This window comes from Gallinula chloropus, assembly GCF_964237585.1.
Source record: "Gallinula chloropus genome assembly, chromosome: 5".
NCBI classification, from domain to species: Eukaryota; Metazoa; Chordata; class Aves; order Gruiformes; family Rallidae; genus Gallinula; species Gallinula chloropus.
This window is the reverse complement of record NC_140090.1, coordinates 42,829,890-42,848,830: the sequence shown is the minus strand read 5'-3', so window position 1 is coordinate 42,848,830 and position 18,941 is coordinate 42,829,890. Positions and strand designations below refer to the sequence as shown.

The following is an 18,941-nucleotide window of genomic DNA, read 5'->3' as shown; positions in this document are numbered from 1 at the left end:
GGGACTCTCCGGGCCCTGTCCTTCTTCTTGCCCCTAACCCTCTTCCCCACCCCCCTCCACCTCCTGCACTTTATTACTCTGTTAATTTGCAGGAAAGTAAATTTTAGGTAACACTTAATCTCTGCCTTATGCCTTGTTTCACGGCCCCCTTTGTCCAAAGTGCATCCACCCATGAGGAATCAAAGGATCTCAAAACATGTAAAGCACTTTTCCAGCTCGTGGCTCATTTGTTTTTTCTTAAAACACTGCTGAGGGTCTCCTCTTATTTCTACCTGGCCTGGCATGCACATCCTTAACTGCAGGACCTCAGCAACAAGTTCCTTTCTGAGAAGAAAGATTCCAATAGCTTTCTTAGTTGCTTATATTTACTTCCCAGAAGCTTAAATGTAAAGTTGTTTCAAAGAACCACTTCTAGCTCCGTAGCTGCACATACCTTGTGCCCAGTACTGGCAGGGCTGCCATGGAACAGACAGCAGGAGCCAGGGTGAAAAAGGGAATTGCAGACCTACACTCCTCTCTTTGCTGAGATTGCCTTTCCCTGGGCATAGCATGGGAGGACACTATGACTTGTGGAAGCAAGGTATTGCAGCAGAATTGCTGTGACGCAATAGAGCTTTTGCCACTATTTTTTTTTTTTTTACAGCACAATAAAAACATTGACAGTCGTATACTGCAATAAATCACTCAAGTCTAAATTATTTCATTTGAAGTTATTCTTTTGATTTTACAACTATTCTTCTATTAGATGGCAACATAATCAGTTACGCAGTGTATGATTGTTATTATCTTGTTATTAGTTCGTGACACAGTTGAAGCAGCAAAGATCTTTCCTAATGTTCACTAATTACTGGAATACTTGAAAAAAATGTAAGTAAGAGTCTTCTGCAGAGGCAGTTAGAGGCAGGTGGCGGAAGTCCCTTAGCGGTAGCAGGCTTTGGGGGAACTCTCGGGCTGATGATATTACACTCAGTTTAAACGCAGGGATAAGCGTAGACACTCACTGTAACGTGCTGTGGGTGTGCAACAGTGCTGCACTCCCTGCTCCTGCTTCCCATCAGTGAGAAGGTAAGTTGTCATCCTCTCTTGTGTGCTCCTTACTGTTGGACATCCCTTCTGGACTGGGAAGCGTTTAAGCATGTACTTTTCTTTGGTGTTTTTTTTTTTGTGCTGCTTGTGCTTCATCGGTAAAGGGCAGGAATCTTTTGTTGTAAATAACAAGTCTTTTTACAGACAGGACCTTTGGACAATCTGGCATCAGGAAATAATGTGATTCCTACATGTGGGGATCTCCCAAAGCTTGAATGGGTAACAACCTAGTGTTTGTTAGAATGGCAGAAAGAATTGCTTTGAATGCCTTGTTGATATTTCTTCAAGAATACCTTCTAGTCTAATTTGAAGTCAATAGTTCAAGCTGCTAACACAACCCAATTTATGGTGAAACACTTCATGTGCTGTCCCAAAAGCTGAAAGATCATTTCAACTCCAGTCTTTCAACAAGGTCCTCTTCAGAATTGCTCTGTAAAGGGAAAAGTAGGGAAGAAACAGATTTATTTCCGTGGAAAGGGGGAACAAAGTAAAGTTACTTCGCAAAGTCAGAGATGTTTTTTTTCCAAGGCTTTGGTTGGGAAAGAGCTGAGAGTGATAGTCATCCACCTGTGAGATAAGGGCTCCATCAGTGTCTTGGCACCCGGTTTGCAACAAGAGATAAGCTCAAACAATTGACATTAGGCCTCTTACCTGGTGACATGGATGAAACGCATTGTTGGCTTCATCCCAAGTCCATGTAAATGCCCAGAAGTTTACAACAGCAGTGCAGCGACAGTGTAAGCCATGTAATTCTCTATGAAATGTTCAAGTATCAGATTCCAGTAAGCCTCTGGAATGAGAGGAGCATGGCACATTTGCTGCATTATACCAAAGAGGGTGACATCTACCTCAGGGTTGAAGTGGCTCCCAGTATCAGAATTCCATCATGAATAAACCATTTGAAGCTGTTTATTAAAAAGAACCCTTCCTCAAAAGCTTCGTGCCTTCTGGGCATCTTCCTCTGCTGCTTGTTACTCCTTCAAGATAGGCTGGAATATAGGGGTGGGGGCGTTGTATATAAATTTGGCTAGTGTTAGAGGACTGTGGGAGACTTTCCACAGAGATGACTATTGCCATCCTGCCCTAAATGCTTTTTGTTATATAGTCTTCCTTCTCTCCCACCCACCTGTGCCTGGTCTTGTTTTACACATCATTTCTAAAGAAACGCTTCTTGTTTTCTGTTAATATTTGGGCCAAATGGAAAAGCAGAAACAGAACTGCCATTAGTGACATCCACTCTTCATGACTCAAAAATCAGTTTGGGGCTGTCATTGAGAAAATAATAGAGAAAAAATTCAAATTTAGAGAATTCAAAAATGATGAGAAAATCTTCCAATTTCTCCATTCAGAAAAAAAAAAAGGATGGTTCAGCCTGACATGGTGTGGGAGGGAAGGGCCCTGCCCTGTGCCCATCACACAGATAGGTGCAATGCCCTCCATCAGGCATGCGCGCACAGAGCTGCTCAGTCCCAAAGCTGAGGAGCCCCTTGGGTTTCAAGGGAAGACACTGGGACTCAAAGAGAGTCCTGCTTAAAAAACGCAGAATGCTCTTACTTTGTGCTACAGTTTTGCTGCTTAAAAGCAGATAAATACTGAGTGGGAAAGCCATGGATGTGGAGAAGCTATTCGAACTAATTTTTATAATTTTTGTGGAGGTGCTCCACTGAATCTTTCTGTGTGACCTTTTCTTGATGTGGCCCCACCTGGAGTCCTGTGTCCAGATCTGGTGCCTCCAGTACAAGAAAGATGGGGGGCTGTGGGAGAGGGCTCAGAGGTGGCCACAAAGATGATCAGAGGGCTGGAGCACCTCTCCTACAGAGAGAGGCTGAGGGACCTGGGCTTGTCCAGCCTAGAGAAGGGAAGGCTGAGGGGGAGCTCACTGCAGCCTTCCAGTACCTGAAGGGAGCAGAGAAACAGGAGAGGAATCAGCTTTTTCAAAGGGCAGACAATGGCATGACAAGGGGGACTGGATTGAAGCTGAGGGAGGGAAGGCTTAGGTCAGATATTAGGGGGAAGCTCTTTACAGAGAGAGTGGTGAGAGGCTGGAACAGGCTGCCCAGAGAGGTGGCGGGTGCCCCATCCCTGGGGGTGTTCAAGGCCAGGTTGGATGGGGCCCTGGGCAACCTTTTCTAGACCCAGGCCTGGACATTGGTGTCCCTGCCTGTGGCAGGGGGTTGGAGCTCTATGATCCTTGGGGTCCCTTCCAACCCAGACCATTTCATAATGCAATGAATTCACTTGCCATACCTTGTGAATCCATATGAGTTTTTTCAAAGATGAATTTTTGAGGAGAAAAAAACCAAGGAGTTATGATGAGTTGTTTGGGTATTTTGGTGGCTTATTTTTAACAAAAATTCCTTAACGCAAGCTTTTTTGATTTAGGAGTTCCACAGGTCAGGTGCATTTCAAATGCCATTTTCTAAGGCTAAAGAGCTACTGAAATAACTCTGTGTGGTATAGTTATCAAGCTATAGCATGCCAAGGGGCGAAGTGGCCTTCTCCCCCCATATACTTTAAGAGCAACAGTGAGAGTCGTTATGTACGTAGTAGAGATGGGAAAAACACTGTCTGTGATAACCTGTTTTCTTCTCCCAGTCTCGATCAGCATGTTCTGTCTTGCAAATGTGCTGTTCAGATGTACTAAAACTGCATTTATTAGGAGCATAGTGACAGTGAGAATGAGACTGAGAGCGATTCGAGCTCGGATGAGAAGCAGAGGATTACTACAAGAGTTTATCGAAGGCGGTTGATTCTGAAGGTATTTGGTGATTTGCATTCCTGAGGCTCGACGTTGGCATGGTTGTGGGTTTGGACTGCTGTGTCAGTTTTGGCATTCCAGGGAGTCCCTCCAATAGTGTGCTTTCCATTGCTACTATGTACTTATAACCAAGCGCTGGGTGTCCTTTCCTTACTTAAACCAGAGGTTTACAGTTGTCTTCTGCTGGAAAACAACTGTGCTGCATGGCATTTTGTGTCCTTCCCTGACATGGTTTTGCATGGTACCTTGAAGACTGCTGCTACATGCAGTGTGTTGTGCTGATGTAGGGCAAAATGAATTGCAGACTGATAGCGTGTGGCAATTTTTCTTCCTTTTTTTTTTTCCTATTTTCTAAAAAAAAAAAGATAAGTTAAATGTTAAAAAAATAATGCGGGCATGTATATGAGTGAGATGTATGAGAGCATGAGCCATGTGCTCTCAGATGGAAACTTGTGGTCCTAAGTGCTTAGTGTGCTCTGGAAAACCTCCTCCAACAGCAGGCGATCTGATTTAAACCTCACCAAAGTCAGTGGTTTTTGCTGCACCTTTATTAGGCTTTATTTAGTATATTTATTTACAGGTGGCCCTTTATTTACAGCATAATATACTTTACACATCGATGATGAAGGCCTAGCCATATAAACAATTGCATTTGCCTGCAGCATTTAGTGTAAGAATATCATTCTGCCTCGGAAACCAGAATGTTAATCCCTCAGTAACTGGGAGGATTCGTTAGAAAATCGTGTAGACAAGCCATGAAAAAGCCAGCCAGCCACCAAGTGCTATTCCAGCACTAGCAGAGTTTGCGAAAGAAGAGGAGATAGCTACTTTAGGAATAATTCATAATGCTCCAGTTGCACGTCTTCCTTTTGCTGTTACTTGCATCCTTCGTGAAGCTGAGCATGTGTAGAGGCACTGCGTTTTTTCCATAACATGAGTGGTAGACAGGCTGCTCTGCACCGCTGCCAATCTCTCCACAATGCAGACACTTTCTGAAAAGTCAGGAGGAGGTTTCTGTCTTCGCTCTGAATTTCTTAAAGGTCTTTTCCAACCTAGTGATTCTGTGATTCAGTGTACCGGTCATGCTCCCATTCGGGACAAGGCAGGATTTGCACAAAAAATGAGTTCTTTAATCTGACACCTCATCTTTGGAGGCAGAACCTGCTGCCTTTCATGAAAGGCCAAGGGCAGGTCGGGGTGTGACCCTCCAGCAGTAATTCCCACTGCAGATAACACGCGACTGGTCAGAATGTGGTTTCTGTTTTCAAACTGGGACAGTGGTCTGCAGGTGATTACGGACCCACGAGTGTTTCTGGTGAGGCATAAAAAGTATCTGTGTATTGGAAGTTTTAAGGGCAGCACAGCTGGTGTGCAGTGGAGGTCCCCCACCCAATTCGTGTCCTGACTTCAGCATCCACTTCAGAGTCAGGAAATGTCAGAGCGGAAAAGAGAAAGTATGTAAAAGGCAGCCTTCACGTGCTTCCCAAGTACAGATGGTGTGCTCTTTTTAAATGTGGTGGTATGATTTGGGGCTGAGCTCTGCAGTGGTACAGCAGTGTCTGTAGTGGGGAAATCTGCAGCCAGGGCGGATGCAGGGAGCGGGGAGCCTGTGCGTGGGGAGTGGAGGTGTCTGAACCCACTCCTTGGGAACTTGTCTGATCTCAACATTATTAGAGCCATACCTGCCTCTTATTAGATATTTCTGATGATTTTTAGCTTTTTTACCAGCACCCCACCCCCACCCCCCCAACTCTGCATCTCAAGCCAAGGTTCAAGCAGAACAAGGAAAGACAGCAAAGCAGCCAACATCAGGCCTTTTGGAGAGAGCCTGATAGCAGAAACAACCATTTCAATAGGTATATTTGGATCATGTGAAGCTCATGAAATGGAAGAATAGAGCTTTAACAGTGAACTGAAATCACTATGAGAGCACGCACAAGCTGAGGAACAGCTCCTTATTGGGGGGAGAGGTCTGGGGACATGGTGCTCAGAGGCGCACGAAGAGAAGCGCTCAGCCCACAGAGTAAGAACAACTCCCTTTTCTCTGCTGCGGGGCCCTGGGCAGCAGTTGGGAGCAGCTGGCTCACACCTGCCAGTGCCCAAGAACCTGGTGAGCAGGTGCCATGTCTGAGTCAGCCCCACATCCATGGAGGCTCTCTCTGAGGCTTGTGCTGAGCTGGGCTGCCATCGCTTGCACGCAGTAGTGAGGGGAAATCGGGCCATCCTCATGTTTCAGTGTTTTCTGAGGCTCCTGGCTAGCCAAACAGTTACAGAATCACCGATTGTAGGGGTTGGAAGGCACCTCCAGAGATCATCGAGTCCAAGCCTCCTGCCAAAGCAGGGTCCCTAGGACAGGTCACATAGGGAGGCATCCAGACGGGGCTGGAATATCTCCAGAGAAGGAGAATCCACACCCCCCTGGGCAGCCTGTCCCAGGGCTCGTTCACCCTCACCGTGAAGAAGTTCTTCCACACAGTGGTGCAGAACTTCCCGTGCTCCAACTTGAGGCCCCTTGGGTCTCAGGCCCTCACAGACCCCTGAGAAGAGGCTGGCCATTTCCCCCTGTGTCCCACACTTCAGATATTTATAAATATTGATCAGAGAGTTGTTAAGAGGCAACGTGGAATCTGGCTCTCCTGTCCCCCAGGCAACAAGCCTGCCACACACGGTGCATGAAATACCCCATTGCTTCTCTGCAATCACTCCTGGACCACGGGAGAACTTACCTTATACTGTCTTATGTTCTTGTTACTTTGGAGTCAGGCCTAGAAATCATCATTGAGCTTGTGTTCCCTGGAATAAAGGCAACAGAGATACTCACTCACGTAGCCTGTGGGGATAACGTTTGGTAACGCCATGGCCTCGAGGATAAATTGAGGCCCCATGCATGAGAGGCTCTGTTACGTGCCTCCACAGCTGGTGTCGGGGCTGAATGACTCCACTACCTTTGTTGTTCTTTACCGGATTGTTTTCCTTTTCCATTCTGTGTTACTGTGAACACTATTACTTCCATTTAACTGCTACCTTAGTTCTCTGTCCTGGCCCAAATATTGAGAAAGGCTTTTCTCTCCCCCAGAGGTATTTTCCCAGCAGTCTGAGTCCTGTCAAGTGTTCAGTGCTCTCTGAGCACATTCCCATGGGATTTAGCACTTCAGAGGGCCAAGCCCATAAACGAGACAAGCAAGGACTGATGCCCATTTCCACATGTAATGGGATCGTAGTCTAACCTCAAAGTAGTGCAGATGTTTTTTGGTTTTGCTTCCTTTCCCCTCTTCTGTTCGCATGGTGGATTGACGGGACGGGGCATTGCAAAAGAAATGGGGTTTTATGGCAGCATGGGAATGCAAGCAATTAGCACACAAGGGAAAAATAAGAGTGCTGCTACAAATGTACACATTGAGAGCCTGATCCAAAGCTCCTTTTATTCAGCCATGACAGAAATCAGTGTCTAATTTTTCATGCTTTTTCAGGGGTTGTTAAATCTTTCATGGGTACAAATTTTTGGCAAAAACTCTTTAGCAAGATTCTTGCCAAAAGGTTTATGGTAGAATTTTGTAATGGAAAAAAAAATAGATTTCTAAGCGGGGGTTAGGTTGTTCCAACTGATGTCATTTTGCATCTCGTACTTTTGTTGTTTCCTGCCAATTCTCTTTAAGAGATTTGTCTCTTCCTGTGTGCTTTGCCTACGAAATCCCCTGTTAGGGACTGCAGAGGGTTTGCTTCAGCCGGCACTGGAGAAAGTGGCACAGGAGCCTGGGCTGGTGGACAGTCAAAACTAGAGCCAGCAGCTTTCATGATCTTATTACTTGGAGGAAACTTACTTAAGGGAGGTAAAAACATGGCTAGCCTGCAGGTGAGAATTGAGGGCCTGTGCCCTGTGTAAGGCACATGGGGAGCAGCTCTGTTCATGCATTGAGCTGGGTGCAGCCTCCCCACTGCAGCGGCTGCTGGGCTTGGAGAGCCCTGGGGGGGCCAGCATGGTCAGATCTGCTGGCATCACGGAGGTAACGCAGAGGTAAATTAAGCCACAGACTAAAAGGGCTTTTGCAAGGTCTGTTCGTCATGTTGTCTCCCATACAACGTTCCACGGGCCTATGACCCAGGTCTCAGCACTGGACTGCTCTGTTTCTGTGGCATGGTTTCCTTCTAGGGCTCCTTGGCTTGCCCATTGGCTTGCTGCAGTTCTCCTGCCTTTATCTCCCTGTGGCTTCAGCTGGAGATCTGCAAACAAGCAAGTACAGACTCGGCACAGGTGCAGGCAGAGTTGTGGCATCTGATTAACAAGAACTCCTTGAGCAGGCATAGCTCACTGATGAAAATGACCTAAACAAAGGTTGTTCATTTCTACTGTCATTGCCACAGAGGCTTGAGAAACCAAGGAGACCATGGCACATCTGCTCTGTACACGTTACAAGAATGCGATCTGGAGACTGAAAGGATTATGACTTTGAGAGGGGGTTGGCTGAGGGAGCAAGTCCACATGCTTTGGTACAGCTCCTGTTCCCAGTGCAGCATTGCCCCTGGTCTTTGGTACAGTAAAGTGTTTAGGACCTTTCTGTCTTGCTGGTTTCCCATCTGCTTTTAAATTCCTCTTTATATCTGTCTCGGTAAGGGACATCCAGCTGCATCTTTTTTTTTTCTCTGCTGTTACAACACTAGATGTATAGGAGGAATAAAAGGTACTATTATCCCTCTGGTAACAAAACAAACACGAAAGCGAACCAGAGCTCTGGGGAATCTGCAGCGAACTTTGGCATAATACTGCAGCATTGACTGCATAACTCCGTTTATCTGGAGGTTGCTGGAAACACCCATAATCTGCAAATAACTGTTAAGAAAAATCAGTGGAGCTGGTGGAAGGCTTTGAGGAAGCTGCTCTCTGCTTCTGTCCCGGAGAGCGGCAGAGAGAGGCTCCCAGCTGGTTTTGGCAGGACTACACTCCAGCGAGCAGGGTGACATTAAAGCACTCTGCTCTGCAAAGCTTCCTGGCATGTTCTGGGACTGAGGCTTGCGGGCTGCAGCCTTTGTGTGTCTTAGACCCAGGAATGCAACTGAGCTTCCAGAAGTCACGGTATTAAGTTTTCTCCCTGCCTTTCTAATGCTGTTGGTGGTGTGACAGTGATTTTGACTGGCCAAGGGTAAAACGAAGCCTGCATGGTATGATGCAGTGGAAAGAGTTTTATTCGTTAGCCACGACGCAGATGCACTAGCTTTGTGTTTAAAAACAGCTTAGGTCAACAAGGTCATCTGATGTGCCATTCTATCCCAAAGCTGGGTTGAGATCTGACAAGTAAAGCTGTCAGTGGGTAAGAGGGGTTGATTTTTTTTTCCCTAGTAAACATACATCTTTATAGACACACAGGATTAGAAACATCAGTAAATCAGATCTGCCTCCTGAGATTTGTTTAGCTGCTCACTGGCACTAGAATTGTGAAAGCTGGATTTCACGCATGCTGTGAGTATTCACAACATTTATCCTTAAACTGCACTTAAAGGAGCATGTAGCTAATTAAAACACCAAGATCCACCCTATAAACCTGCCTTTTCCTCCAAGAGACCCCTTTCAGTGCATCGATGCATTTTTCATTTTAAAGCGGAATGCGGTAATTGTCCCTAACCCATTTTAAGGAGTAACCTTGCTGATCCCAGCGGGAAGGAGCCCAAGGACCGGAATCTGTGAGCGGTGTTGCCCTGCCAGGTAGTCTGGTGACCTCGCTTCTGGCTACATTATTTTCTTTCTGGCTCTTGTGGGTTTTATTGTAATGGCTTCGGAGGTCCTGTTCATGGGGTAGATACTCGGTGCCTCTGTACTTTGTGGGTGGGAGGGCCGTCTGGGCAAAGGGTCACCCCCTTGCCCCCGCGGGTACCATGTAGGGTGCTGGGGAGTCTCAGAGCCCAAGGGCGGGAGGCCAGGAAAGAAACTGTTCAGCTACTTCCCCATCCGCTGTGCTTCTGGCTAAAGCGTTACAGCTCCAGAATCAGTATTTCCTCCCTGTTTTGTTGTGGCTCGGAAACCCCACAGATTTCAGTTCCCAAAATCTTTACCCTGCTGCCGCCCCAGTCCCTGTGCCCGTCTCGTTTCTGCTGTCTTGCTCATGAGAAAGGAAGCAGCAGGCTCATGCTGCTGCCCCCACCCCCACCTGAAACGTCAAAGTTTGACAAGTTTTGCAGTTATATAGATCCTGTGAAAGTGTGGAGGGAAAAGACATGTAAAACATCTGAAGCTGTTTAATTGCTTAACTATCAAGCGGTGACTCTGACGCAGCTTTCAATATGAAACATGCAGAAGTTCTGCTCTTCTGAATGCCAATGGGGGGCTCAGAGCTGTGCTTTTCTCCTCAGCATTACCTGCCCTCCTCCATCTCAGAGCTTCTGCCTCCCGCCATCTCTCGAAAGCCAGGGAGATGGAAAACCTTGCCTATAGAAAAGACCAACAGCTTGTAAAGCAAAGTGAAGGTTTATTTGGTTTGGAGCTTAGAAATAGTGCCCAAATCCAAAGTTGGAATGTGTGAACTGAGAAAGCTGTGCTCACAGGGAAACCAGCTTGAAGAAAAGAAACACAGCATCACTATTTATAGGCTGCAATTGCATAGGCCACTGCATAGTGTACAGACCATAATAAACAGAAAATATATTTGCCCTGTGCTGCTTAGTACAAAAGCTTGATATTGGGATGCAATAATCTCATTTCAAATGTTATTTTGGTGTTGATATAACGTGTTTTATAAGTTTCTTTCTGCTTCCTCCTTCTGTTTGCCATTTTTTCCATAGTGGGTTGGGTGGGGGGGAGGGCAAGAAGAGTTTTATGCATTTTTTTGTTTGTTTGCTGGTTTGAAGGGATATTTAAGTGTGTAAATTTTTCATATGTGGGCCAGCTACAGTATGATTCAACGGGGTTTGTTTATACAAAATAAGTGGGTGCAGAGAAAGGATGCTTTTGACGCATCAGGTGCAGTGCTTGCTGCTTTGCTCAGGTTTGGAAACATGATTTTATGAGGTAAAAGCATCAGAGTTCAACAGTGCAAGAGTTCATGACTGCCACCTAGCCCAAAAGTAACATCAGTTATTTGTAATGCAAGCAGCAGCTCCTGCATGGTGTTAAGTCACTGTTGGAGCAGGTAGGAAATGGCTTTTAGGTTTTACTTGTGCTGGAAGCTGCTGGCACTAAGCCACAGCTGCAGTGCTGCCCATCCCAGCAAGGCCCGCACCAGGCCACTGAGGGTCCTTGGCAGGCACTACCATGCTAGGAAAAGCATCACATAAGGCACCTTTCTGCAGTTCGTAAACGCTGAGACAGACCAGCACTTGCACCTGCATTTAAGACCTTGTGTTTAGCAAGCTATAGGCAGAACTGTCTCTTCAAAAATCCCAAATTTCCACCACCTTATGTGGATGTTAGGCCACATCTCTGTGCGGGAGCTGGGAGAAGCTAGTGGGTGATCAGAGGCGATACTGTGACAAATTCGTACCTCCAACTCAGACTGACCGCAAGATCATCTGTTGTCCAGAGAGCTTCAGGCCCTGAATTAGCTAATTAAAGTGACGCACTTAGAAGCTTGCTACAGGCTTCAAGGATATCGTTCTGTAGAATAAATGCACAGGTATCAGCATGCTAAATGAGCTTTCAATTCGAGTTGTGTGACATAAAGCAAGCTATTACGTAAAGGCAAAAGCTTGCATGTGCTCGTTGCTTGGATTGGTGTGGAAATGTGTGTGGGTTTGGCGGAATATAGGTTGCACTGCTAATCTTCTAACACATTCTTTAGGGTGAGGAAGCAAAAAACATTCCTGGTGAATCTATAACAGAGGAACAGTTTACCGACGAAGAAGGCAACATCATCACAAGAAAAGTAATCACGAATTACATCACTCTGAGTTTTTGTGTTCAAGTAATACCTTTTAACATAATTCTTCCTCTTAAAATGTAAGGGGGATGAACAAATCAATGCTTTTCGTGTATTGCTTCCCACAGATCACCCGGAAGGTAGTAAGACGCGTTGTTATCCCCCATGAGAGGAGAGTTGGTGAAATGGTAATGACGCAGGACTACCAGGAACTAACAGTAGGCGCTGAGGGTTGTTTTGGCTCCTGGGGTGCGCTGCTAAAGTGGGTTGGAGGTTTGCATTTAACAAGAAGCCTCAGCAAGGTGCGGTGGTTGCAGTTATTGACAGGTTGTGCCTCTAGGTACACAGTCAGGGGCTGCACCAGAGGGGCCTGGACGAATTCTCTCAGCACAGAAGTGTGAAGTTCTGTTTCCATGTAAGGCACAGCAGGCTTAAACCGCAGGCATAGGGCAATTTTGCGCCTTCAAGTTGAGCTGTGCCTGTGGGCTTGGTTCAATTCTTGCAGCATTTGTGCCTCAGTTGTAGTGTTCTTTCTACCAGCCCAAAGGAGTAAGCCAAAGTCTGGTCCCTGCAGGCCCCTCGCTTACCTCCGTAACAGCCCCGTGCGAGTGACTGAGGGCTCACGGGGAAGCGGGAGAACATGGACATACCCAAATAATGGTGTCCTGTACAAGCACCAAAGACAGGACTTCATCTCTCTCAATTAAAAGTGGAGCCACTTCTGCAGGGCCAAGCTGCGGCTGGCTTTAGCACCCCCAAAAAGAAGGCAGGGCAGTAGGAAGGGTAGGGCCCGCATGCCCCAGCCCCTCTTGAAGGGGATTCTGGGGGTGTGGACTGGTGCAGGTGGGCTGTACCTTCTGGAGCTCTCCTTTGTCCCGAGGAAGGTGCAGCACCCCTGGAGACAGATGGCCTGGGGGAGCTTGTACCTCGCTCCCCAGCATGTGGCCCCAGGGATGCTGTACTCCAGTAACCTTGTCACTGGGGTTAGTGGAACTTCTGTCTGACTGAGAACAGATGCAGGAACAAAGATAACAGATAACCTTTAGCTGGTGGTAGTAAAAAACAAGAAGGGGGGGTGGGTTATAATGGAGGGTTTGAAAAAACGTATTTCCATCCTCTCTTTTGTCGTCCCTTATCAGGGAAGAAATAAATTCTGCCCAGCAAAGGGGAACCATTTTCAATTTGTTGCAGCAGATTAGATTAGTTGGAAACTACAAATAGTTACAAATACATTGATGTGGATCTCCTGAGGGGGAATGCTGCCGATAACCACGCACGAACAGATGCCTTTCTCTGATGCGAGTGAGATTTGTGATTGCCCCAGTGTTTATTTTTAGATTATTATTGAACTAGCTTTAATGAGTGAAGCTGAGCTTTATTTTGGGGTTTGCTCTTTTAAAGCCCCTGAAACCCACACTGCTTGCTGCTGTCATTGTTTTTACTTCCGTGGTGTTTCTTTGATGGCTTTCTTCCTCCTCCTTTCATCCTGCTACTAACCTGTGTGCTTCAAAGCACAGATGTGGTGAAGCATAATGGCAGCATCCATGGCCTGTGCCATTGGAAATGTCAGCTGAGTCGGGCTGAGCTGGGAGGGCATTAGGGAAAGGTGTAAGGGTGCTTTCCCATGACGGTGGCGTTGAATCCTGCTGCTGTGGATGGCAAGGCTGTGCCGAGGGGCTGCCCACCCAGGCACAACAGCCCAGGGGTTGTCCTGAAACTGCAGACCTGGAGATGGTATTGCAGGTCTGTGCTTTGGCAGCTCCACAGAGTGGATAACTGGATTGTGTGTGGAATGAAGCGTTGGTGTGATTTCACTGCTTTTATTTATCCCATTGCAGCAAAATGTGGAGCCTGTTTTGGAAGCAGGTTTATAGTTCCAAGTGCTCTCCACAGACTGTTAATGTTTATACTTTTCCTTTAAAGCAGGGAGAAGCTTACAAGGTTAAGACAAAGAAAGAAGTCAGGCACGTGGAGAAGAAAAGTTACTCATGAAAGCTGGAAGCCTACCACTGTATGGTCAGTGTGATCGATTTTCTTCCATTGCTAAAAGCCTTCTTCCAGTGCAGCGCGGGCGCTAGCACCTGGGCTGCGTGATGGTTAGCTTTCCCCCTCTGCTCTGCCCTAGTGGCACCTCACGCGGAATATCGTGTCCTCAGTTCAAGGAGGACATAGAACTCTTGAAAGAGTCCAGCGCAGGGCCACCAAGGTGATGGAGTGGAACACTTTCCTTATGAGGAGAGGCTGAGGGAGCTGGGCCTTTTCAGCCTGGAGAAGAGACTGAGGGGTGGCCTCATTAATGTTTATAAATAAAGGGTGAGAGTCAAGAGGATGGAGCCAGGCTTTTCTCAGTGATAGCAGCGACAGGACAAGGATCATTGGGTACAAGCTGGAGCAGAGGAAGTTCCGTGTGAATGTCAGGAGGAACTGTTTCACTGTGAAGGTGACGGATCCCTGGGACAGGCTGCCGAGAGAGGCTGTGGAGTCTCCTTCTCTGGAGACATCCAAACCTGCCTGGATGCATTCCTGTGTGATTTAGTCTGGGTGATCCTGTTCTGGCAGGGGGGTTGGACTAGATGAGCTTTCGAAGTCCCTTCCAACTCCTAACCTTCTGGGATTCTGCTTCCTTGTTGTTGCTTTCAAGCGTAATGCTAAGTAGAGTGGCCCTTGATCTTGTAAGTGGAAAAAGACCTTGAGTTCACGTGTAGAAAGTGTAAGATTTTTACAATGTGTCTGTAATCCATGGCACTTTCTATTCCTTACAGTCAGCTTAAACAGAAATAGTAAAGGAACTGCACCCAAGTGCATCTGCCGGGAGTGAAAAGCTTCTCCCACTGTCAGGAATGGGATCTGCACGCACCTATGCCATTCACAGTCCTTATAAGAGCCAGTGAAGTATCTGTATATTCACCAACAAATAATCCTTGCTGCCTGTTTCTTGGGAACTTCATTGATCCAGCCTTAACGGATGTAACAAAGCAGCAGCTGACAACACAAGGGCTTCCCAAGCCAAAGCCAAATGCCTTGACTAAGCCAGCCTTGCGGTTGCTCTGTGACAGCGTGCTGGTGCAGCAGGAAGCCAGAGGTCACTTTGACTGATCATACAGCGATAGCCACACAGCAGAAGTGGCTGTAAATGCAGGAGGACCTCATCTGTGTCTGTCAGGGCTGGTCAGTCAGTCACGGCTCCAAGTGTTTGCCACGTTGTCTTCTGGTTTTTTGGTTTTCCTTAGCTTTGGTGGGGTTTAGGAATTTGGCGGAAGAGGTTTATGGAGTACAGGTCTGTGCATTGCCCTTTTCCTATCTGTCTGGTACAGGATTGAGTGTAGGACACAAGAGGAGGAGAAACAGGACCTGGAAAGCATACCGGGTAGTGCCCTGGAGGTGAAGGGCAGCAGCGGAGTCTCTCCTGAGTGACTAGTCCCCTCTGACTGCTGCAGCCCCTAAAGCCACCAAGCCGCACAGGCTTTCTGTGCATGTGAGAGGTGCCATTTGAGGCCAGCTGCACTCGGTGTGTGGGATCTAGCTGAGGGCTTTACGGGATTAGGCCCTAAGGAGCGGGTGCTGCAAGGCAATTGGTGTGCTTTCAGCACACACCTAGCATGACTGCCGAATTCCTGCTTTTATGGAGAGCCTGCCCACGTGCGTTAATAGGGTAACAGCATTTTGTGTGGCTTGCCACTTAATGTGCTCGTAAAATATTTAGTGTTTTGAAAAGGGAGGAGATCCTTTTGGCACATCCTTCTCCTTCATGGAGCTCAAGATATGGGAGGTATCACTGCTTGTATGAAACTGCAACCCAGGTTGGCTCCCATGCTTCTCCACTGTCAATACACAGGGGGAAACCAGTGGAAATCCGTGAATTTGAAGGCGGTGAAGGCAAGGTGGGGGCACTGAATCCCTTAAGCAGTGCAGATAAAGAGCCTGCCAGCATAGAAATGTGATGCAACACACATTGGGGGTAAGGGAGAAGCATTTAATTTTGAATTAAAATGGCATTAATGAGGCAGTCCTTGCTTAATGTGTGAAACTTCTTCTGACCTTCAGAAAGCCAGAGCCTGAGCTCTGCAGGACCCAATTTGCTTCCATGACTGCCCATGCGTTTCTCCCTTGGTTTCCAGTAGGCAGGTCTTCTGTGCTACAACTCCCAAGGAATTTGGAAAGTCTTCCTTAGATAATAATCCTTTGCTCAGGGGGAACTTTTTTCTGTAAGGTCTATCTCCATCATCCCAAACTCTGAGGTGATAAGCATGACCAAATGTGCATTAAGTAATTGTGAGCCCAGTCAGGAGTCTATTGAAAGCCTTTTGTTTGAATGCAGAAGTTGACATATTTGCGCAGATGGGGGATTCTGAGAGAAAACTAGATGGTTTTGGGTCATAAAAGGCAAAAAAATCGTGTTTGAGAGGCAGAGGTGGTGCTTTTCCTTTGAATAAGAACCATGATGTTAGCTAGATTTTGCTGTAAAAATGTCTCTGTCACCATTGCAAAAAAAAAAAAAAACCCAACCACAAAACCCAATTGTGAACTGTAGCTTGAAAGGAAAAGCCAAGAACTTTTTCAGGCGGTTCCACAGGATGGCACTCTGCAAGCCAGCATGACTGCTGCAATGTGAATTGGCAGCTTTTAGCAGTAGCGTAGATTTATGACTACCTCGGATATGGGCAAGGACAGATTGTTTTAGCACAGGAAAGTGCGAGCGCTCCTGGGGAATGTGTGTGGACCTGTGACCTGATTAGTAAACAGACGTGTCCATGCCAGCCCAAATCCCACAGGCGCTGCGCAAGCCGTGCTCCCAAACAGGCTTCCCATGCATCCAGGTGCTGGGGAGTCCGCAGGTCTTCCAGCTTCTGGTCAGCCATGTGTTTCTGTCTCTGCTTGCTGCCAGGCATTACTGTCGTACAGCAGATGTAACCAGCTTGTTGTCCTTACATGCGTGGCTTCGTGACTGTTTGTGGGTGTGAGAACAGGAGCTGGGTTCTCCCGTACCCCCCCATCTCCTCAGTTGCCACTTGCACGGACCAGGCGGGAGATGGATGGGACCACTCCTCTTCCCAAGCCTCCTAAAGGTTGGGCTCCACGTTCCTGGCTCTCCTGCTCACATTCCCCAAGTGACTGTAGGTTTTCCAGCACTGTGGGGATGCTGGCAAACAATAAACAGAAACGTGCTGTGAAAGGTGCAGTGCTCTCATTCTGGACCTATTCCTCCTCATCATCAGATCTGATGAGCTGGTGCTTTTTCTGGGGTGAGGAAATGCAGCATGTTGTAAACATTATCTGTAAATTGGTTCAGGAGCAGTGTGGCCATTTGCAGCTGCGTTTTTTCCCCCTTCATGCCAAGAGCTCAGCTAGTGTCATTACCTACCCAGAAAGCGTGTGATTTATCCTATTGCAGAATTCTGTGATACTGATTAGGGCTTTTCTGTTTGGTCAGGGGAAAGACATGGAATTGATCCTGATGAGAGACAGTGAAATGATTTGTGCTGTCTTTTCTTTCCGTAGGACTGCCAGTATTCTAGAGGGACACTCACTGAAGAAAAATCAACAGGAATTAAACATTCACCTTTAAAAGTGTGCGTGTGTTTGCTGCTTCCACACATTAACCGCATGGTTTTTATGCAAATAAAAAAAAAACAAAAGAAAAGAAAAAAAACACCCAGACAAAAAAAATTAATTTAGCATGAGCCAATTTACAGAGCATGGAAATTCATGTTCATTCACAGGATCGAAGGGTGCACAGGTACCAAGGCCATGTATATACAAGATGCCATGCCGTTTAACAAGCTTCTTTCAAGCAGTTTGATGCCATTTCAAAAGAAATCAAATTCCTCTGGCTGAAGGGAAGGTACGAAGACGAAACGGTTGAAACCTCCAAAAGACACAAAAGTTACTAAAATCCACAACAGCTCGCCTTATTTTTCTTGGACCCAAACTGTCAGGGTATAAAACACTATTTGTTTCTTTTTTAAACATTGATAGTTTTGCTGTAAATAAATGACACTGTATAATTTCTAACGGAATAGAACAAAACGTTGATAAGGCACTGCCTTTTCAATCACAGACAGAATATTGCAGACGAGTTGATCAGGCTAGGTGTCTCAGATGGCTGCACCTACAGGGATATATTCTGGGTGTATCTTCACAGATTCTTGTATATTAGCAATTATAATGTTTGTATATGCAAAAATGCTAGCTTGATTTTAAAAAAATCTTTAAAATCTTCTGCAAACTGAAATGATTCCCAAAATGAGGAATTCTGTAGTTCTGTGAAAATTTTTCTTCAGAGTACTAATATTTTGATGCATGTGTTTCACCTTATTTTGATTAAATCTTTTCCAATTTTGCAAACACTATACTGCAACATCAAAAAAAAAAAGATTTTTTCTGTCAACACAAAGCCTAATATTTGTTGCTGTTGCCAATTTTTTCAATGAAATGACCTGAACCCCATAGCATATACAGTAGTTGCATTATGGGGAGGGGGGTGCTATCCATTCCCGCTTTATAACAAGGGGTAATGCTTGCAGCTTTAGAAGTGGGTTGGTGCTCCAAGGAGCACAAGTTTGGGATATTTTTTAAATGAACCGAGGAGAAATTATTAGCTAATAGACTGGCAGCACGCTGTAAAATTATTACTGTATTGTGTACTGGCTATAAGATGTAGAATCTTTCGGTAAGCCAATCATCTGTAATCATCCTAGCAGTGTAATATTAGGTTGTTAAGGCTGCTGTGTTTTAAAGGGCATTTTTATTTGGGTTTTGGTGAAATACTTTAATTTGTTGATTATATTCATATGGAAACAGCATTCATTGATAATAGCTCTAATTACATATGTATGAAAACAACAAACACTGGATGATCTAGTTGATTATTTAAGCATAAAATAAATTGTGTTAAAACTCTTCGATAACGTGTGCTTGGCAGTGTTCTTGACCTGTAGTTTCACAAGGCCAGCAACCTTGGCTTTTTGCTGGCTTCTCTCTTGGTTTCTTCTGCCTGAGCGGCCTCCTTGCCTTCCCCGGGTGACAGGCCACCATCGCTTGGCCTCCTGTCCCCAGGTTGGGGAGGAAAACAGCAGCCAGCGAGCCCTCAGCAAAGCTAAGGAAAACCCACCTCCCTGGACTGCAGGAGATGCCATGGGCATGGGGAAAGGACCTGTGCAACAGCAGGTACGCACAGCCTCTTCTCACGCTCCTGGAGAACAAGAGCATCTTGTTGCAGCTCACAGTCCAACAGCAGCCATCGTCCTTCTGGA

The 18,941-nt window shown here is 46.3% G+C and overlaps 1 protein-coding gene across 1 annotated transcript in view; it reads left to right on the top strand.

The window, feature by feature from the left end:
* The window catches only part of ANK3 (ankyrin 3), a gene marked incomplete at its 5' end in the record, with an annotated part of 223,232 nt that extends 204,636 nt beyond the window's left edge, over window positions 1-18,596 (top strand). The window contains 5 exons of the mRNA XM_084265470.1: window positions 3,746-3,844; window positions 11,611-11,694; window positions 11,817-11,876; window positions 13,612-13,704; window positions 17,188-18,596. Coding sequence (XP_084121596.1) covers window positions 3,746-3,844; window positions 11,611-11,694; window positions 11,817-11,876; window positions 13,612-13,680 — 312 coding nt within the window. The 3' untranslated portion in view covers window positions 13,681-13,704; window positions 17,188-18,596. The remainder of the gene's footprint in view (window positions 1-3,745; window positions 3,845-11,610; window positions 11,695-11,816; window positions 11,877-13,611; window positions 13,705-17,187) is intronic.
* Window positions 18,597-18,941: the final 345 nt, after the last annotated feature.